Source organism: Thamnophis elegans, chromosome 15 (assembly GCF_009769535.1).
Source record: "Thamnophis elegans isolate rThaEle1 chromosome 15, rThaEle1.pri, whole genome shotgun sequence".
Lineage (NCBI taxonomy): Eukaryota > Metazoa > Chordata > Lepidosauria > Squamata > Colubridae > Thamnophis > Thamnophis elegans.
This window is the reverse complement of record NC_045555.1, coordinates 14682104-14704611: the sequence shown is the minus strand read 5'-3', so window position 1 is coordinate 14704611 and position 22508 is coordinate 14682104. Positions and strand designations below refer to the sequence as shown.

General features: G+C 42.2%; 1 protein-coding gene across 4 annotated transcripts in view; it reads left to right on the top strand.

The window, feature by feature from the left end:
* The window catches only part of DLG5 (discs large MAGUK scaffold protein 5), a 132795-nt gene extending 118078 nt beyond the window's left edge, over positions 1–14717 (top strand). For all 4 annotated transcript variants that reach the window (XM_032231790.1, XM_032231789.1, XM_032231788.1 and 1 more), the window contains 5 exons: positions 316–459; positions 3970–4097; positions 7680–7789; positions 9715–9824; positions 12902–14717. In XM_032231790.1, coding sequence (XP_032087681.1) covers positions 316–459; positions 3970–4097; positions 7680–7789; positions 9715–9824; positions 12902–13005 — 596 coding nt within the window. In that variant the 3' untranslated portion in view covers positions 13006–14717. The remainder of the gene's footprint in view (positions 1–315; positions 460–3969; positions 4098–7679; positions 7790–9714; positions 9825–12901) is intronic.
* Positions 14718–22508: the final 7791 nt, after the last annotated feature.

The window sequence follows — 22508 nt, the reverse complement described above, 5'->3', positions numbered from 1 at the left end:
ACTCTACTCTACTCCAGTCCACTCCTCTCCATTCCTTCCTCATTCTATTCCAATTTCATTCCATTCTGCCAGACAAGAAGATCGCTAGCTTTTTGAGATTCACAATGCTATTTTTTTCTGCTGAGAGTTCAACTGCAAATCTTTTCCTCCCTTAGCCTAGAAACACAATTGTACAATTATTTGATGAAGATATAATGTAGAATTTCCTGAACCATTTCATAATTATCCCTTTTCATGCTTCCTGTTGTTTTTTTTTTTGGGGGGGGGGGCATTTTTAGTTCAGCTGTTGAATTTTTATGTCTTCTTTCTTTGCAGATGCTGTAAGCCTGGCGTATCAACGAGTCCAAAAGGTAGATTGCACATCTCCCAGACCGGTGCTTATCCTTGGACCATTACCTGATGCTGTGAAAGATATGTTGGTCAAAGAATCACCGGGGAAATTTTGCAGGTGTCCCCTTGGTAAGTCCATTGCATGGAAGGGTTTCCTAACGAAAATGAGGTAGGAGAAGAACAGGGAGAGCCAGGGGACAGAGTTAAATGTGTCATCAGCTTAGAGTACTTACATTGCCACAAACAATCCAAGTTCAGCTCCTGTGGAATTCCATTGATCCATACCAGATGGCAATTTAGTGCTGAACTTTTAGTTCAGTGTTTCTCAACCTTGGCAACTTGAAGATGTTCTGACTTCAACTCCTAGAATTCCCCAGCCAGCATTTGCTGGCTGGGGAATTCTGGGAGTTGAAGTCCGGACATCTTCAAGTTGCCAAGGTTGAGAAACACTGTTTTAGTTGATGAGATTCTAACAAATGGTCGTACATGTAACATCTGTTTATGGAAGGAGCTGTTCTGACCTAGGCTTCCCAAGAACATGAAGCAAACTCCTTGTCCCAACAAAAAAATTGTTTTATTAATTTACTGTGAATTCTGCTCATACACATCCAGCAAAGTCCTTCAAGGGAGGATTTACAGTCACAGACCTTATCTGGCTTGGAGAGCTGATAGGCCGATATCTGCAAAACGTGGCAAGGAGTCTTGTAGAGTCACGAATCAGTTAAGAGAACTAATTGTCTCCTGCAAACTCCACTCCCCTTTTGCTCCTCTTTTATTTCCTCTGGGAGGGGCCATGCATTGTCCACCTGTGGCCTTGCTCCCAGGTCGACCTCTGTTCTTTAGTTATTCCCTTCGTTTGGCAACTGTGCATGTGCACGCTGGGAGCAGGATCCAGCTGTTCGTCTCCCTCATTGATGTCTGACTCTGAAGACAGCTGATAACTGTCAGACGGCCCTGGCCCCTTCTCTGCCTCCGACACAGAGCCCTCATCAGAGCCTTCCCCAGACTCCAGGACAGACCCATGTTCCTCCCCAGCCTCCTCACTGTCCAAATCTGCTGCCAGCTCCACTGACCTCTGCCTGGCCACAACAGGAGCTTCTTAAGAATATTCAAAAAGCAATTTTCATTTAAAGCAATTCGTATCTATTTATGTGACTTGGGTGCCAGCTGCTTTTATTTGTGGTTTGTCCCATTATCTGAACCTTCAAACTAGGAAGCGAAAAACGAGTAGAGTAATCCTTCTTCAAAGGTTGACCGCTTGATCATCTCTCGAAGGACTTTCTGGGATTTTTATTTTTTTAAAAGACAAGACTTCTCCGCATGAAATGTTTCCTCCATTCGCTTTTGCATCTCCTCTTTTGCTGCCTTAGGCAACTCTTAAATGTCTGTCCATCCAAAGTTGTTGACTTCATCTATAAAAATAGTTGCAAATTTGGGCAAGGCACAAATGAAACCAAGTGGGAAGCCAGCCTCCTCCTGTATTCAGGTGTTGGAAACCTACTCTATCGATGCAACAAGAGCCTAGTCTTAATTTACATTTTCAGAGATTTATGGTAATAGAATATTTTAAAAGGGAGTCTCTTTCAACCTTCATGCCTCGGTGACCTGCCACCATATTTATGGTGGGAGGAATAGAGAGAGAGAGAGAGATGGAGAGCCACTTTTGCCTAGTGGTTAATGCACCAGGCTAGGAACTGGGTGATTGTGAGTTCTAGTCCAGCCTTAGCTATGAAAGCCAACTCTGCTCACATGGCTATTATTGTTGTGAAGAAATTAGGAGGACTAAGATATGTTGGATATGTTTGCCACCTTGAACTATTTGTAAAAACAATAATAATAAAGGTGGGATATGTTCTGACCCATCCTTTGCAGAAACAAGAAACAGACTCCTTGTCCTAAAACACCCCTCTTTATATATCTCCTGTGAATTAATGGCATTCACACACCGAAAAGTCCAGGCAATAGTCCTTCAGAGAGTTAACTGCAATACAGACCTTATCAGTTCCTTGGGATAATTGCAAGGCCAGGAGCTTCCAGGTGCAAAAATGTAAATTACATTCTGGCAAGTAGTCTCTGAGGCACGAAACACAATGCGCCAAATCTTCTGAAAGAAATCCGAATCCTACGACCACCACTCCACTTTCTTTCTATTTATTCCCCAGCCAGGGAGGGACCATTCACCATCCACGTGTGCCTTGCTTCCTGAGTCAACTCCTTGTCCTCTGTTGTTCACCCCTCCTATCTGCTCTGCTCATATGTGCATCTGGAACAGGCCCCAGCTATTCTTCCTCCCGATTTATCTCAGCCTCTCTGGTGGCTGAGAAATGTTGGACAGCCCTGTCTCTGTCTCTGCATCTGATGCAGAACATCCATCAAAGCCTTCCCCAGGCTCCAAAACTGGCCCAAGTTCCTCCCCAGCCCCCTCATCGACTGAGCCTGCCACCCAGCTCTGTTGGCTGCTGGCGGGCCACAACAGGATACAAATAAATAACATTTTCCCATTTAATTTTGCTGCCTATATCAACCTGATCATGAAATAGGTAGGTAGGTAGTTACATACACACACACATGATAGATAGATAGATAGATAGATAGATAGATAGATAGATAGATAGATAGATAGATAGATAGATAGACAGACAGACAGACAGACAGACAGACAGACATAGATACATACATACATACATATATACACACACACACACACACACACACGCACATGATAGATGGATGGATGGATAGATACCATGGAAAATCTTACTTTCTTCAAATTCTGCCTTTTGATCTAATCGACTGAAGCAGATGCTGTGTGTTATCAATGCATATTTCAGTTTCTTTATGTGCTTAAAAAAGCCCGAACAGTTAGAACTAATTCTCAGCTTAATTGCTTGTGAGAGGCTGCTTTTCCGAAGGCTTAGTGCCAGCACTGAAATCTTTATCCAGATGTATTTTTAAAATGTTTCCAGTATATCATGTGCTTTGCCATTCTTTGGAGTTGTCTGGTTAACTTCTAGCGTGGCCTGTTTGCCGCCCACAATCAACAGATCCGGCATTGAATAGATTAAGATAATAACAGGTTTCTTTCTTTTCTCTTTCTTATATACACAAAACACACACTCAGAGAGACACTTACACACTTTCTCCCTTGAGCAATGTTGTATTCTCTCTTCTTTGTCACGTTCCATATTTCACTCTGATAACTCTTTTGCTATGAAAAAGAGCATGCGGTGGCCTAGAAGTAGCACTCTCGCCTCGCAATAAGGAGCCTGTTGACTTCGATCCTAGGTAGTGGCAGATATTTCTCTCTCTGGGCGCAAAGAGAAAATACCTGCTGCGAACCCCACAAGGGTGTCAGGAAGGGCATCTGGCCAGCAAATGCTCAGCTCCCTTCAGTCCCCGCAACTCCATTCTGATGCAAGGGATTACAGAAGTCATTAAAAGAAAAAACTGTTTTGCTATGAAAAATTCGCAGATGGCGGATGTATTCCTTGATGATCCCAAACAGCCTTTTCCCAGATCTATGCCACTAATAATTGCACCAGTGAAACCTGGGTCGGGGGGAGGGGGGGAAGAATGTTTCTGTTAAATCAATTTGGCTAAAACCAAATAAACCGTTGTTTGTTTTTGTTTTCCAAACAGAGGTGATGAAAGCTTCCCAGCAAGCCATCGAACGGGGTGTGAAAGACTGTCTATTCATAGATTATAAACGTAGGAGTGGGCATTTTGACGTGACAACTGTGGCTTCCATAAAGGAGATCACGGAGAAGGTGCTTTTCTTTCCCTCAAGTCTTAGCCCCTTGACCAGGGGTGTCAAACTCGATTTCATTGAGGGCCTCATCAGGGTTGTGTTTGTTCTGACCTAGGCTTCACCAAATCATGAAGCAGACTCCTTGTCCTGACAAAACCCCTTTTTATTAAGCAAAGTCTCAGCAAACAGTCTTTCAAGGGTGAATTTACAACCACAGACCTTATCAGGCTTGGAGAGCTGCCAAGCCGATATCTTCCAAACGCAACACTGTACAAGAAAATACTTGGCAAGGAGTCCCTGAGAGTCATAAACAAATCTTCACATTAATGGATTGAACTAATTGTCTCCTGCAAACTCCACTCCCCCTTCGCTTCTCTTTATGCCCCTATGGGAGGGACCATTCACTTCCACCTGTGCCTTTACTCCCAAGTCAGCCCTTGTTCTTTAACTGTTCCCTTCTCCTGGCAGCTCTGCACTTGCGTAGATTGGGAACAGGCTCTAGCTGTTCTTCTAACCCACTGATCTCCGACTCTGAAGGCAGCTGAAAACTGTCAGATGGCCCTGGCCCCATCTCTGCCTTTGATGCAAAACACTCATCGGAGCCTTCCCCAGACTCCAGGATTGGCCCATGTTCTTCCCCAACCACCTCGCTGTCTGAGTCTGCCACCAGCTCCGCTGACGGGCCACAACAGTGTTTGACCTCAGGGGGTGGGGTGGCGGAGTGGGCATGGCCAGGGTGGGCATTGCCAGTTTGACATCAGTTGTGTTGGGGGGCACCTGTGATGGCCTGTGTGCTCTGCCAGACAGAAAACGGGCTCCCAAGCTCCATTTGTGGCTGCGACAGCCTCCTGCAACCCTCTGCCAGTAAAAATGGAGCTTGGGAGCACCGTGTGCTGCCCTCCCGAGCTCCGTTTTCACTGGCAGAGGCACCACAGGCCAGTCCTTTGCTATTTCCAGGGCAGCTCCATGGGCCAGATCTAAACACCTTGTGGGCCGGATCCGGGCCTTGAGTTTGACACCCCTGCTCTTGATAGAAAAAGGAACACAATTGTAAATTTTCAAGTTTAACCCTGTAGGTTTCCGGAATAAGAAACGGGGAAATTTTTCCCAAACATTTTGAAATAGGATTCTCAGCTATATCAAAACGCCGTTCTTTAAAACTGGTACAGACACTTCGGGCTAAACCTCCACTCGTTTTAGTCATGGTTTGTTGAACAAGCCAGAATCAACCAGTCTTGCAGATTGAGCCAAGGAACAATGGTCTATTTGACCACTTCTTGGCTTGTTTTCCTTCCTTATTTTAGAACTGTTGACTCCTTCTATAAAAATAGTTATAGACTTGAGAAAGGCACAGCGCAGACTAGACAGCAAACCACATCCCATGTAGCTTCCTTCTCTAATTGTGCTAACCACAGGAGAATTGTGGCTTCGGATTGTGAAAACAAACCATTGATTTGGTCATTGACTTTGCTTGCACAACATGTTCAACTAGAAACAGCCCTAACCAAATGAGCTCTGTGTCAGAAATTAGCGGACCGATAATATTCATTTCTATTATTAGAGCAAGGTAGAGGCTCAGAAGTCAAGCTAATGAGTTCTACGTGAAATCAAAATTCAGCTTAAAAAAAACATTTGTAATAACTAGGCAATGTGTGCAGAACAAAATAAGAGAGGTAAACATCTCCAAGAATTCAACAAAAGGTTGGACAGCCACTTGTCTGTAATGGTGTAGGGTTTCCTGCTTGAGCAGAGGGTTGAACTAGAAGACTTTTAAGGTCCCTTCCTCTGTTCTGTTCTGCATTCTGTTCTGTTCCATTCTATTCCATTCTTGTCTATTCCATTCCATTCATTATTCTATTCTATTCTATTTTCTGTTCTATTCTATTCCATTCCATTCATTATTCCATTCCATTCTTCCAAGAGTTCCAAGGCTCCTCCCAACTCTTTTATTCTGTCATTTTTGTTTTGTCTTGATGGAATGGCTACATCAGTTCAGATGTGGTCCAATCACAACTTAAATGATTGGTGAATCTGTTTCTTTACATTAAGGACTCCCCTACACCTTCCCGTTAGAACAGAACAGAATAATAGAGTTGGAAGGGACCTTAGAGATCTTCTAGTCCAATCCGCTGCTCAAGCAGGAGACCCTTATACCATTTCAGCCATTCCATCAAGATAGAACATAGAGCACAGAATGAAACACATTCTTCCATTCCTTGGAAGAATGGAATGGAATAGAATAGGAAATAATTAGGATGGGATGGAATGGAATAGAGTATGAAATAATTAGGATGGGATGGAATGGAATGGAACAGAATAACAGAGTTGGAAGGGACCTTGGGGGTCTTCTAGTCCAACCCCCTGCTCAGGCAGGAAATCCTATACCATCCCAGACAAATGGTTGTCCAGTCTCTTCTTAAAAACCTCCAGCGTCAGTGCATCCACAACGTCTGGAGGAGGCAAGTTGTTCCGCTAATTGTTTTCACTATTGGGAAATTTCTTCTTAGTTCTAAATTGCTTCTCTGTTCGTTCTTTTATTACTGTTATTACTTTAATTATTTATTTATTATTATTATCTCTTATTAATTAAACATGAAACTCACTCAGCTGAACATTTAGATATTTGTGATACATTTTTAAATGTTCAGTTGACTGAATTTCATGTTTAATGAATAAAAGATAATAATATAATTAATAATTAAAATAATAACAGCCAATACAAATATTGGAGTTCCTATTAAATTAATACTAATGAGTGATACAAAGAACCTCAACTAATAATATTACATATATAATTGCAGTAAATGAAGGTGGAGGATGAGGAGGAAATGACCCAAAAAAATCTGCAAAATTTCCAGAGCAGATCCATAAATCATTATACTTAGTAATTGATGCTAGAATCAGAAAATTGATGCTGTCCTTTTTCACACTTGAGATAAATGCACAAGTTGGTGGTTACAGAGAATATTTCTTTGCTGTCTATGAGTATGGGACAGAAATGAGTTAGCAACTGTTAGTGATAGAAAAGAGGAGTCGGTAGTTCTGGGATCCAGGTAGGAAGTAGGGAGGGGAGGAAGAGGAGAGAAGGGGGAGGGGCAGGAGAGAAGTGAAAGGAGGGGAGGGGACAGGAGGGGAAACAGGGGAGGAGAAGGAGAGGAAAGGAATGGAGGGGAGAGAAGAGGGAGAGGAACAGAGGGGAGGGGAAAGGAAAGGGAGAGGAAAGGAATAGAGGGGAAAGGAGGGGAGAGAGGGAAAGAAGGGAAGAGGAACAGAGAGGAGGGGAAAGGGGAGGGAGAGGAAAGGAATGGAGGAGAAGAGGGGAGAGAGGAGAGGGAGACAAGGGTAGGAGAGAGGGAATGGGAGAGGAGTGGAGGGGAAAGGAGAGGAAGAGAAAAGCAGGAAAGGAGAGAGGAGTAATAGGTAGGTTGGTTTTGGATTTACTGTAGAGCAGCCGGCAAGCTCCTGTTGAGTCAACCCTCTGCTACCATATGGGTTTAATTATGCAGATCAGCCTTGCAGAATTCTCCGTTAAGGCTGCTAAACTAACATCATCGCAGCGTCTTGCATAACCAACCTGAAGCCTGTCTTATTCTTTTCTTAGGATTGCCACTGTCTCTTGGACATCGCACCTCATGCCATTGAGCGGCTGCACAGCATTCACATCTACCCAATAGTCATCTTCGTTCGCTACAAAAATGCCAAGCAGATCAAGTAAGTGTGAAGTATGGAGTCATAGACTTTATCTTTCCCTTCTCCTCACCAATCCTCAGTTTAAAAAAAACAACGATTATGACTTGCCTTTGCATTCCTGTGTGTAGGCTTCTTCCTAACAATTCCTTCTGGTAAGCTGCACTTGAAGCCAACTGGATTAAGCTGAGCATTCATGTTCATTGTATATCACATGTAATAAGAAACATGCCTAATCAAGCACAAACCTTTGCCAGAATGAAAGAAACTCCAGCTGCCCATTAGGACAGGTCGTTCTTGACACGAACCTACCCTGTTTCCCCAAAAATAAGACCTCCCCGGATAATAAGCCCAATTGAGCTTTTGAGTGCATGCACTAAAATAAGCCCTCCCCTAAAATATTTAAATCCATGCGCAGCCAGTCCCCGCCATTTCCTGGGGGAGAACATGCCCCACATGCACCTGCCATCCATGTGGAATGGCTTCAAAGAGGCTTCTACCACAAACCCTGGCTACCGTGCCCCTTCTCTTAGTGGTGGCACAAAAACAGCGGCATGCTCAGCGACACTAGGGCTGGCAAGAGTGTGCCAGAGACATAACCTCTGGCCCTCTCTGGATCAGCTGATCCGCAGGCCGAGGTTAAGGGGCCTCCTGCACCTCAAAAATAATAAGACCTCCCTAAAAATAAGGCCAAGCGCTGTCTTATTAATAAGACCCTGTCTTATTTTTGGGAAAACATGGTAGTTAAGGTAAAGTATTGCTTATTAAGAATAAAGGTTTTTCTAGTATTGACTTTGACTTAGTCCAACTGTATGGGTATATCTATGTGGGAGTTTTGTTCACATTGCTATTTCTTTGGGGAGCTATTTTTGCAAATTCCCGATCAAGACTACAGCCATGGGAATCTCCCATCCAAGGACCCAAGAGAAGAGTTTCAAAAGGAGCAAGGAGAAATCAAGCCAAAAGCTCTATTGTTTTAGCATTTATAAGAGGTGGACGAAAAACTGCCGACCTTTCTGATTGACACGCTCAGCATCTTAACTACTGAGCCACCACATCCCATTTTAGGAACGGTAGACATAATATATTGTTTATGGGGGATACAGGTCAGAATGGGACAATGCGCCCCTCCCAACTTGGCATGGCCAACTCAACCATAACCAACTTGCTGCAGGACAACTCACCATGGCCAATCCACCATGGGAACAACTCAATTCAACAATTCAACTTAATGATTTAAAATGATTAAACATTATTTTAATTTTCGCATTTCATTTTCTCCCTTCTTCGGCATCCTTTCTTTAATGATGCAATCCCACCATTTCTTCGATATTGGTGTAACTCTTGTCCCGCAGCGAGTTGTCATAGATCCGATACAGGTAGTCCTCAGATTAGTGGCCATTTGAAGTTACATCAACACTGACGTAAGTGACTTCTGACCATTTTTCACACTTAACGACCGTTGCAGCATCCCCATGGTCACCTGATAAAAATTCAGATGCTTGGCAACTGGCATGTATTTATGACGGTTGCAATGCCCCGTAGGCATGTGATCCCGTTTTGTGACCTTCTGACAAGCAAAGTCAATGGGGAAGCCAGATTCACTTAACGACAGTGTTCCTATCTTTTAACAACTGCAGTGATTCGCTTAACGACTGGAGCAAGAAAGGTTGTAAAATGGGGCAAAACTTATTTACTAACTGTCTTGCTTAGCAACAGAAATGTTGGGCTCAATTGTGGTCGTAAGTCAAGGACTATCTGTGCCTGCCCATGAGAGCAGATTGCTTGACCGTTTGAAAGTCCTTGCTCTTCCTTCTGTGGGCACTAGAGGGCGCTCTCCTCACATCCTTGCATCAGCTGTTGCTGTAAAATCTATGGTCTTTCATGGACCTGTTCTATCTCATTTATTAAGAGAGAGAGATGGATATGTACGTATTTGTGTCTTGCAGAGAGCAAAAGGATCCCGTCTTCTTGAAAGACAAGGTGACCCAGAAACATTCCAAAGAGCAATTTGAGACGGCTCAGAAGATAGAACAGGAATACAGCAAGTATTTCACAGGTTGGTATTTAAGAAAACAGGCGCTGCAGAACGAAGCAGAGTTTTCCGCTCCTCTTTGGCAGGGGGTAGGAACTCACTAGAGGGTTTTCAGGGAGCTGCCCTTCACTTCGTCCGTTCCCTTTGAGAAATTACAATGAAATCGGCAGGAGAGACCAACCATTTCCGTCCCATGGAGCAGCTTTGGATAATCAGGTCTACGGAGATTCTCAGTCACCCGGGATAAAGTTGTCTAAAAGTTGAAGCAAAACCATCTTCTTTTCCTCCTCCTCCTCCTCCTCCTCCTCCTCCTCATCTTCTACTCCTACTACTACTACTTCTACTACTATTTCTCCTTCTCCTCATCCTCCTCCATCATCTCCTCCTCCTGTTGTCTTCTCCTCCTCCTCTATCATCTTCTTCTCCTCTATCATCTCCTTTCAACCTTCTTCTTCTTCTTCTTCTTCTTCTACTACTACTACTACTACTACTACTACTAATCCTCCTCCATCTCCATCATCTCCTCCTCCTCCTCCTGTCATCTCCTCCTCCTCTATCATCAGCATCTCCTCCTCCTCTTCTTCTTCTTCATCTTCTTCTACCACTACTACTACTTCTCCTTCTCCTCATCCTCCTCCATCATGTCGTCTTCTTCTTCTTCTTCTTCTTCTTCTTCTTCTTCTTCTTCTTCTTCTTCTTCTTCTTCTTCTACTACTACTACTACTACTACTACTACTACTACTACTACTAATCCTCCTCCATCTCCATCATCTCCTCCTCCTCCTGTCATCTCCTCCTCCTCTATCATCAGCATCTCCTCCTCCTCTTCTTCTTCTTCTACCACTACTACTACTTCTCCTTCTCCTCATCCTCCTCCATCATGTCTTCTTCTTCTTCTTCTTCTTCTTCTTCTTCTTCTTCTTCTTCTTCTTCTTCTTCTTCTTCTTCTTCTTCTTCTTCTTCTTCTTCTTCTTCTTCTTCTTCTTCTTCTTCCGCTGCCCAAGGTGGCGCAGTGGTTAAATGCAGCACTGCAGGCTACTGCTAGATCAGCAGGTCAGCGGTTCAAATCTCACCGGCTCAGGGTTGACTCAGCCTTCCATCCTTCCGAGGTGGGTAAAATGAGGACCCAGATTGTTGGGGGCAATATGCTGACTCTCTGTAAACCGCTTAGAGAGGCCTGAAAGGCCTATGAAGCGGTATATAAGTCTACTGCTATTGCTATATTCTTCTTCTTCTTCTTCTTCTTCTTCTTCTTCTTCTTCTTCTACTACTACTACTACTACTACTACTACTACTACTACTACTAATCCTCCTCCATCTCCATCATCTCCTCCTCCTCCTCCTGTCATCTCCTCCTCCTCTATCATCAGCATCTCCTCCTCCTCTTCTTCTTCATCTTCTTCTACCACTACTACTACTTCTCCTTCTCCTCATCCTCCTCCATCATGTCGTCTTCTTCTTCTTCTTCTTCTTCTTCTTCTTCTTCTTCTTCTTCTTCTTCTTCTACTACTACTACTACTACTACTACTACTACTACTACTAATCCTCCTCCATCTCCATCATCTCCTCCTCCTCCTCCTGTCATCTCCTCCTCCTCTATCATCAGCATCTCCTCCTCCTCTTCTTCTTCTTCATCGTCTTCTACCACTACTACTACTTCTCCTTCTCCTCATCCTCCTCCATCATGTCGTCGTCGTCGTCGTCTTCTTCTTCTTCTTCTTCTTCTTCTTCTTCTTCTTCTTCTACTACTACTACTACTACTACTACTACTACTACTACTACTTCTCCTCATCCTCCTCCATCATCTCTTCTACTACTACTACTACTACTACTTGCTTAGGAAATGTTCTATTAAAAACCCAGGAGTCGGACTGACTGATATAGGGAAGTGCTGATGAGGTGCTCAGAATATGATGCTTAAACGCTCAGTTAAACGGAATTTAAATGTTGCATAAGACCTTCTTACTCGATCTGATTTTACCTGATTCATTCTTTTCAGGGTGTGGACAAGCAAATCTGCACTTTGAATGCTTCTTATATGTAGGTAGTTCACCGATTACGATCCTAGGAAAACTATGAAAACAAAATAAAATACAAGATAAAAGTCTGAGGTTAAATAGATAAAAAGAAAATACAGTGATAAAATACATAGAATCACGGGGCTGGAAGGAACCGTGGAGGTCTTCTAGTCTAACCCCCTGCTCAAGTGTTCTGACCTAGGCTTTCCAAGAGCATGAAGCAAACTCCTTATTCCGACAAAAAAAAGCCTTTTATTAATTTACTGTGAATTCTGCTCATTCACATCCAGCAAAGTCTTTCAAGGGAGGATTTACAGTCACAGACTTTATCTGGCTTGGAGAGCTGCCAGGCCGATCTCTGTAAAACTTGGCAAGGAGTCTCAGAGAGTCACGAACCAATTAAGTGAACTAATTGTTTCCTGCAAACTCCACTCCTTTCACTCCTCTTTTACTTCTTCTGGGAGGGGCCATTCATCATCCACCTGTTGCCTTACTTCCAAGTCAACCCCTGTTCTTTAGCTGTTCCCTTTGTCTGGCAACTCTGTGCATGTGCACATTGGGAACAGGCTCCAGTTGTCACACTGATGTCTGACTCTGACTAGCACTGATGATGTTACCTAGTTTGGGACATGAAACTTAAAAGAGAGAGAGAGTGTGTGTGTGTGAGAGAGAGAGATTGAGACTGAAAGAGAGATTGAGAGAGGGGGAGAGATTGAGTGAGAGACTGAGAGGGAGAGAGATTGAGAGAGGGAGAGAGAGAGAGAGAGATCGAGAAGGGAGTAAGAGAGATTGAGATTAAGAGAGAGAGATTGTGAGGAAGAGAGAGATTGAGAAAGACACATCGAGAAGAGAGTGAGAGAGACTGAGAGGGAGAAGGATTGAGAAGGGAGAGAGAGAGAAAGATTGAGAGATTGAGAGACAGGTGCTTATGGTGGAAATCCAATGCAAAATGCTTGGAGGTAAATCCTGTAGGCATGTGGGAACATCTTGCTCCATCATAAGTCAAGGCCTAGCTGTGCTTCATTTGTGCGGTTCTCTTAGTTGGCAAATAAAGACAGACGGTTTGTCTTCTTCTTTTCTCAGGCGTTGTCCAAGGAGGACCCCTTTCCGTCATTTGCACTCAAATCATGACCACGGTGGATCAAGAGCAGAACAAAGTCCTGTGGATCCCTGCTGGCCCCCCCTAGATCGGTGCCATGAAAAAAATACTGTTCACTTGCAACAGATTGTACCTAAGCAGCTGACGGAGGGAGGGTCCATTTGTTGTAGTTACCTATGTGGTAGGTTCGAAAGCATCACAAGCAACGTCGTCTGCAAAGTGTGTTTGGAAAACAGCGACGCGTCACTGACAGCCGAATCCATCTCATTTTTGTCTCGGCATGGACAAGCAAATCCAAGAGTCCTTTTTTCAGAAAAAAAAATAAAACCCGAAGACTTTGTGACTCTGCGAGAAAAAAACAGAAAGAAATCCTTTAGATTACGTTTACAAAAACCTTTTGCCCTGCTCCCCCAAGATTTTGGGTTTGTGTTTACTTGAATCTTTTTTTTAACAAAAGAATTTTTTTTGAGGTTCTCCTCCGCTGCCCTCCTTCCCTCCAACCCACCCACCCACCCACCCAGGCACCCCCATGACAACGGTGTGAGAAAGACTCTCTTCTTGACGTGTGGCTCCTTCCAAGAGCAGCCATTTTGTGTCAGGATGACTGACATGCATGGATTTTGAGGAATGGGCTTCCCCACAGGTACTTGACAGGGGGAAAAACATTCCTCCATGGGTCAGGCCACTGTGTGTGTGTGTATGTCTCTGTGTGTGTATGTGTGTGTACGTCCCGTGTTCTTTGTCCAAAGTTACCGCTTTTATTTTATGCATGGATTTTGCTATTTAAATATCACAATGTACCCAGTGTGCTCCTTGTCTCTTTTAAGAATTGAGTTTGGACCTCGCCATTCAAAACCATAAATCAAAAAGGGGTTTTAATTTAGGCCTAGACTGTTTATGTTACCAGGTGTAGATAGTTTACACAACGGGACAGGATGCTGACGTTGCTGAAACTTGGTCCTTGGAGTAAAATAGCCATAGGGATTTTTTATTTAATTAGAAACACAGTTCAGTTTTAGGGGACCCGAAAGCTTCAAGTTCGGTCTGTGACTCTTAGTTTTACCACTGTTGGAAACAAACAGACAAACACGTGTATGGTTTTGTTTGTTTTTTAAATTCGTTAGAATTCGTATTTCCTGCCTGTATCGATCTCTACTGTATATTGCCTTTTCCTCTTCCCTTTCTCTTTTTTTTAAAAAAAAAAATTAGGACTTTCTTTGTTTTCCTCCCCAACCATCATTTTATTATATTTTTCCTTCCTGAAATAATTGCATGTCATGTTTTTTAGGTACTGTACCTTGCTAAAAGTTTTCTTTAGAGCCGCGTTTGCGGCAACTGTTCCTAACATTTCATTAGATAGAGGGGGGGGATTATTATTATTATTTTGTTCTGTGGGCTTGCCTTCCAGTTTTGAGGGTTTTTTTTTCCTTTTTTTTATTTGCATAAATTTAAAAAAAGGGATTCGTCTTGCACAATGACTCAAAAGCAGCACTTGGTTGGAAATCATACCTTCTGATTTACAGATACTGTTTTGTAGTTCTGAATACCAGAGAGAAAGGAGAAAAATGTAGAAAGGTTATATAATGCACGCAGAATGGAAATATTGTTTATAGGTTGAGGGGCAGCATTTCTATTTTCTTTTTTTTAAAAGGAGAGAGGCTTGAGACGGACTATGGTACGATGAAAGAAACCAATACTGTTCCAACAGTAATTTTTTCTGTACTAAAAATGTCACTTTATATCAAAACAAAAAATGAAAGAAACTTAAGTATTGTGTTAAATAAAGGTCAATTTCTATAATTTGAAGGGTACGGACATTTGTTGCTTGCTTACAGTTGAATCTATTTTTTTATTTTATTTCAATTTATTTATTAAATTTATGTGCCTTTCATCTTGCTGTCCCAGCATCTTTGGGCAGCTTATGATTTATGTAGCCACATATCTCCGAATAAAGTGACACAATAACAGATGACAAATAAGCTTCTCAGCCAAAACACACTATCAGCAATAAGCAGAAAACCCATTTGTTTCACAGGAAACAAAATAGAAAGTTCTGAAATCAGTTTTAGATTAGGAGGAACCATTTGAAAACAAAGGTGCATTTTCCTTCAGCTCAGGTAGGGAAAATACTTTCCCAAATTTTGAGGCGTCTTAGAACAACAAAACTGAGTTTTAAAAAAGGACTAGATAAGCTAATGTAGGACATGAAAAATCGGGATCATACAGCTTAAGCTCCAATCTAAGCTGATTTATTACTCATGTTTATACACAATAATCCAGTCAACTAATGGTCAGCACTAATTCGACGCTAGATAAAGAGTCAACAGAATTCAAGAGAGATTGGGCTTGGATCGCTTATAGGACCACAATAACTCCAGGCTGATTACTTTTTTGACTCCATACTCAGGTTCTGTCTTTCTTTCTCCTACATTTGGGCTGCAATTCTTTTTCTCTTTATTACAAATGGGTAAGTTTGATGGAAATGACTCGGTTGTTGGTCTACATTTTTGTTTTTATCTGATCTTGTGTGCTACTGCTGAGAACCTGCAAATCAAGCAGGACTGCTTGCCTATCATTGTTTTTCAGAAGTGTTCTTTGATCTTTGCTGGAGAATCCTAAAATCTGGTACCGTTTCTGGGTTTGTTTGTTTTTTAATGAGGCGTCCTGGGCAGGACTGGGAAACAAGGCTCGGCACTTGCAAGAGACTGTGCTTCTTAAGAAGATGTTAAGAGGAATACACACACACACACACACACACACACACCATCATTTTGGAAGGTTTTGCCTCTGTAGGTGCATTCCCATGGAGAATCTGAACACACTAACAAAGAAAATAAAGCAGGCGTTCTCTGCTCTTCACTTCTTGGAACTTGTAATCCCAGTGAAAGCCTCATTGCTTTTCTTTTTTTTAAGAATATTTTTTTTTTTTGGTCAGACAAAGACAGACAACAAATAACACATAGAACCTTCTTTAATCACGTACAGGACGTCGTTTGGTTGTAAAGTTTTTGTGCATCACTTCCAAAGTCCTCACTTTCAAATGTATGTAAGATCACAAATTATCAACTCATTTCAAACAAATTCTCATGTCATCAATCAGTATATTATATAAAAAATTATTATAATTATTAAACATTCATTTGACTCTAAATTGCTTTTACATCCTTTTGTATGAAATATCCTAAATTTGAGGTAAAACTATATAATAGCATTCCATTCAATAACATTTCATCTAACATATTCTAAACAAAAATTCATTATATTTAATAACATACTTTTAAGTCTCCTCTCATAGTCCTCATTTGCAGTTTGTATAAAATTTCATATCCTCAAACTAGTACCTATATATGTATTATTATCATTATTACTCATTTATATGACTACATATAATATTCTAAATTTAACTAAGTTTGACTTAATTATTATTATAAACTTTCACTACATCAACCTATATCTTTCCAGTAGCAATGCAGTTTTATATCTCGTGTCATTTGTGGAATTAAAATTCTGGTTGGTCTCCTAGATGATCCCGTGGGAGGAGTCATTGATGGGATATTCTCAGACCCTATTTGCCTTGAGACTGAGGTTAAATTGAGGCCACTCCTCTCTGCCTCACTTCCTGGCTCCCAGTTTAATCTCAGTCTTTCGGCCTAATAGGAGATTTTTTTCTTGGCTCCTGACTTTATTCAATTTGATGTGAGAATTTTCCATCCTTGCCTTCCCCACCTCCTCCCTTGTCTTCCCTGAGTGATTGTGGCTGCACTGGGCAATAGCTGGGTTTTGCAGGAGCACCTCAGGCTCCAAGTCTGCTTGCAGTCTCTGGGGAGCCTCCGAAGCCGGCCTCCAGAAGATCAGAAGAGGAACTGCATTTCCACCCCATCGGGGGCTGCTGGAGTTCCTCCAGGCTTCTGGGTGGCGCTGTTGAGGCACAGCTCCTGGAGAAATCAGGCTGCATGAGCGGCGGCCACCATCTTGGATCCCTGCCGGCTTTGTCGTCCTCTCTGGTGGCTGGCAACATCGCCAACAACCTTAAGGTAGGAGAGCTGAACTGACTCTGTGCAAGAACTTCCAGGTGGCCACGTGGGCAATCAATCCTTCTTCAATAGGTCTACCCTTCTCTGGCTGACCCAGATGCAAGAGAAGGTTCCGGCTATGGAGGTACGTCTCTTGCAGGGCATGGCAAAGCTCACTGCGGCTGCCCAGTTCTCAGCAGATGCCACACTTGATGCAGTCAAGTATGCGTCCAAAGCGCTCGCCATGTCAGTGGCGTCCAGAAGTCTGCTTTGGCTCCATAGTTGGCAGGGGGAAGCCCAGTCCAAGTGGACCTTAGCAGCAGCAGAGTATTCCGGCGACAAGCTATTTGGAGCATCCCTGGACCCATTGCTGGTGGAGGACAAGAACAAACATAAGATCCTTCCTTCTTCTTCCAAGTGGTCAGAGCAAAGGTCGATGCCCTACTAGAGGAGGCCTGCATATCAGTCTCCAGAGCAGGACTACCAGCAGCAACAGGGGTACCCTCCCCCTACCTACACTGGCCAAGGGGATAGGCAATATTATAGAGATAGGAATAGATACCAACAGGCCAACAAGCAGCCCTTTCGAGGTGGGGGGCGGCCAATCCTACCACAAGAATAAATGATCCAGGCTCAGATCTTCCTATTGGCAGTCGCCTCGCTCACTTTGTGGACCGCTGGGACCTCATCACTAGGGTATCCTCAGCTACCATTATTAGATGGATCAGGTCGGCTATTACTAGACCCTACGAGGCTCACAGCCTTACGGTGCCGGCTGGAAGTACAGCCCACTCCACCAGGAGCATGGCCACATCGGCAGCCTGGTCAACCCAGGCACCCATAGAGAATATTTGTAGGGCGGCAGCCTGAGCTTTCCCTACGTCTTTCATCAGACATTACCGGGTGGATGCTTACGCTTCGGCGGAGGCTTCATTCAGTAGGCAGGTTTTGCAGAGAGTGTTAGAACCTCAGAAGGCTCAGGCTTCCGATTCCCTCCCTGGAACATTGAGTGTTGGTATGTCCCATCAATGACTCCTCCCCTGGGATCACCTAGGAGACTGTCAGTTGGTCTTACCTGAACTGCAGGTCTCTAGGTTCCTGTGTGAGGAGTCACTTTCCATCTCAATTGGGCGCTGTCTCAGGGAGTCCCTAAGCATTCTTGTTGTATTGGGTCAGTTCAGTTCTTGACTGATTTGGTTGTTTTTCTTGGTTCCATTTGCTGTTCTTACCATTCCTATCATATTCCTCTTATACCATTGACCTTAGATTAAACTGGGAGCCAGGAAGTGAGGCAGAGGGGAGTGGCCTCAATTTAACCCCCGTCTCAAGGCAAATGGGGTCTGAAAATATCCCATCAATGACTCCTCCCACGGGAACCTAGAGACCTGCAGTTCAGGTAAGACCAACTGACATTTTCTTAGTGGGTCTTTTATGGACTTCTTTTCGCAGCTTGTTGCTCATTGTATATCTTATGAGCACTTGAAACCTTCCATCTGTTCCTTTCATCAATTTATCTTTGGTTATCACCTATGTTTCAGTCAAGATTTTTCTCCTTACTTCCTTCAAATTTTCTCTTTTTTTCTTCTTCTGTACTTTGAAGTCTGAGGTAGAGTTCCAGTCTACCTATCTCCCCTTCCATAGTCCACTCCTACTATTTCCAACCACGCTCAGTATACTGTCAGTATCCACAATTTCCTTATCTCTTTGTTCCTTTTTTCCTTCAATTTTTGGAACTATGTCCTCAACTTTCTTCTTTTGATAAATATTCTCAATTTTTCCATTTCTTTTTGTTGTTCTTTGTTCTGCATCATTCATTCTCATCTCAATTTTCTCTGTTATTTCTAATATTTTTTGAATTTTAAACATAATCATTTGCAATATTAATGTTTCTTTTTCATGTTGCGCCATCCTTCTAACTTACAAACACTGCCACTATAGCATTCAAGGCTTTTATTGTATTCCAAACAAGTTCATTATAATCTTTCGTCAAAACTTTGCCTTCACTCCAGAAACTCCGAAAGAGCAGCTGTGCTTTTTCCACTATCACTCTCAATAAACAGGCTTTGAAGTGTAACTCCGATGATCAAATGGCAGAAAGAAAATACAATGTTTCCAAGCCTCCAGCCTTAAAGTGGCAGTGTTACTTTTTTTCTCTCTCCTATTATAGCCCTTTTTAAATAGCAGACTTATGGACAAAAATTCTTAATTAAAAAAAAAACAATCCAATCAAACATTGTAGAAAAACAAGAAATTTTTAATCCACAAGCATATATAGAAAAAGTAAAAAATAGAAAATAGAAAAAGAAAAACTAAGTCTTCCAATTTAAAAAATAGGAAACATTTGCAGAACTTCCATTCTTAAAAAGAGAATTTTTTAAAAAAGGATAACACACTAAGTTTAATGTAGCTTAATTTCGCCGCTTGTTTTCTTTTGTCTTCAATTTTAATTTGGTTTTAATTTTCTTTGGGTAGTCTCTTTTCTAATAATAAAATTTCCTCACCAATCCGACACACTATTCTCTTCCATTTTCTTTCCATTTCTGTAATCAGGAAAAAGAGCTTCTCCTGGATCAATCAGAGACTTTGCAGTATCCCTGAGATCAGCAAGACATACTCTTCTCTATCACCATCTCTTTGGGACAGTTTAGGTCCAAAAGGACCGCCCAGTGGCAGAAATATCGACTGCGATCTTGGAGCTCCAAGATCGCACATCGTATCGTCGCAAAGTCAGCTCTCTCTCAGAGCCTCATTGCTTTGACCCACTAGATAGCAGACTTTTCCAAGATCTGTACAAGCATATTATTACGGTTAAGAGACACAGTTAGGGTCTTAAGCCTTGCAAAATAGTACAGGTACTCCTTAATTTACAACAGTTCATTTAATGACTGTTCAAAGTTATAACGGCACTGAAAAAAGTGACTTATGGTCATTTTTCACACTTAACGACCATTGCTCACCTGATCAAAAGTCAACTGACTCATATTTATGACAGTTGTAATGTCCCGAGGTCATGTGATCCCCTCTTGCAACCTTCTGACAAGCAAAGTCAATGGGGGAAGCTGGATTCACTGGTCATTTTCATTCCTGCATACATCACTAGCAGCAGTTTTATCTGGTCTGTGTGGTGTTTCTTGACCTCAGCATCTTTAAGATATGTGGACTTCAACTCCCAGACTTCCCCACCCAGCCATGGGGGAAACACTAATCTAATTACTATATCAGCAAGATTTTTTTTCTCTTAGAATGCAGTACTGCGGGCTAATGCTGCTGACTGCCGTCTGCCAGCATTTCAGCAGTTCAATCCTGACTGGCTCAAGGTTGATTCAGCCTTCCATCCTTTCTGAGATTGGTAAAATGAGGACCCAGATTGTCGGGGGCAATTGTTGACTCTGTAAAACTACTCAGAGAGGGCTGTAAAGCACTGTGAAGCTGTATGCTGTATAGGTTTAAGTGCTATTGCTATTCTTTCTCTCCTTGCCATACAATAGAAGTCTTTCTATTGGAGATGGGATAAAAGGGAAAACACCACTTCCAGAGCAGAAGCCCCAAAGTCTTTCTAAAGTGGGTGGGCTAAGGCAAAGAGGTGTTTCGTGTAGTCTTGTCCTGTAAAAACATTGGTCATCCTCACATTGGGAGAAAGAGAATGTGTGGTGTGTGTCCCCCCACCACACCGAAGCAGAGCAGAGAAAATACAGGGATGTCATTGGCACAGATATGATAATTGAACTGAAAGCAAGCAAGCAGGAAAATTCAAAGACAGAATGAACAAAGTGGGACTACAAAACAAACCCCGGGGAATACTCCCAGACCAAGGGAAGAAGAACAAAGATTTCTGCATAGCCAAAAATGTAACCTAGTAAGAAATATAAGGTTGTGTAAGGTTCCAGCAGTTTTCCCGAGCCACTGAAATGCTAAAGAGAGTGAGACTTGAGACGAGGCTTGCAAAACGTATCAGCTTTTATTTATGGCGATAGCAAAAGCTGGGTGACAAAACTATATCCAAAACATACAAATAAATGTGTATAAGGAATAGCCACCTGCTGCAAAAGTGGCTCAGAATATTATATACATTTTAGGCAGATAGAAACAAAGTTTATCCAATCAGAGACCAAGATTTGTTACCAACTTGATCTTTAAAGCATTCTTTTGTTCAAGCTCCTGTCTCTGTCTACCTTATCTGTGGAGGATTCTATAGCCTTGTGTAGAGGGTGGAACTTTGCCAAGTTGTTTTTTGGCAGAATGCTTTAAGGATTTATGAGTCAGGAAAACTCCCTAGTTTGGTTCCTTTATCTATGCGGCCAGTGTAACAATTTGTTCTCAAATCCTGGCAAACAAACAAAAGTTCCACCAATAGCAATGATTGACAGTTTGCTTGAGCCATCAGCAGGTCTCGGACAATCCATCCCATACAGTGCCCGGGTTATATTTAATAATCTTGGACAAAAATGATAGAGAAGACCTGGACAAAACTAGAACAAACTGAACAACACAACAAAGTATTGGGGGTTTTTTTTTTAATGATAAAGATAGGAATATTTCAGAATCTGGAAAAATACTTACTGAAAGAGAATGATTTAATAGAATAGCCTACTAACAAGAACAAAGAAAGAAGAAAAGATGCGTAAAGAAAAGAAGACAAAAAGATCCAATGAGTTTGTACCATAATCCATTTTGCTCCTCCTGGTAACATTTTAGTTACAGGACCTGCTACAGCAGCTGAAACTCAAGAGCCCATGAAAAGGTATCTGGTGACTTTCTGCCAGTGGGAAAACAGGCTGTTCACAAGTTTTACAGAGTTTTGCTATTGCAAAAAAATAAAAAATGCTCTTTATGTGATTAGGTTTTGCTGCAACTGAGCCAGAAATAAAGTCAGAATTGAGCCAGTTCTGTTAATGGGATAACACGGTTCTAGAGTTGCTTTTAAACTAGTTCATAGTCCATGCATGGAATTATCTTTGACTGGACTTTGGTGCAGGTTAGCTAGCCTACTAAGAAATTAAACCATGTTTATTATTCTAACTTAATAAGGCAAATTTTCTTGGCTATGTCCAAGAAAATGTATTCTAGAGAGCCATGCAGCGTGATTTTTATTTATAGTTCTTCTACAGGCTTGGCCAGACGAAGTGTGACAGAAAGCTACCATAAATACTTCTTGGACTTAGTTCAATACAATCCTTGTATTGAAACTTAGCTAGAATCTATAAAGAATATGGCTAAAATTTCTTGAATTTATATATATAAAAGTGTGTGTGTGTTCCATAACTCTGGAACGCCTTGAGCAATTTCAACCAAACTTGATACACAGATGATTTATCCTCTGGAAACAAATACTGTGGAGGTAAGACACCCCTAATACCCCTCTGGGTGTGTGTTCTGTTAAGAGCATGATGTGCCTTAAAATGATTTCTACCGTACTGCCTTAAAATGGCATCTACTGTACAGTGCTATGGAGTTGCCATGGTAACGGTTTCACAGTACTCCACAAGGGGGCGCTCTCTGGTAAGGGGGAAAATCCAACATTAGAAATTGTGGCAACATTCATGGAAGGGGGGTTGGGATAAAAAAATCCCCGGGCAGT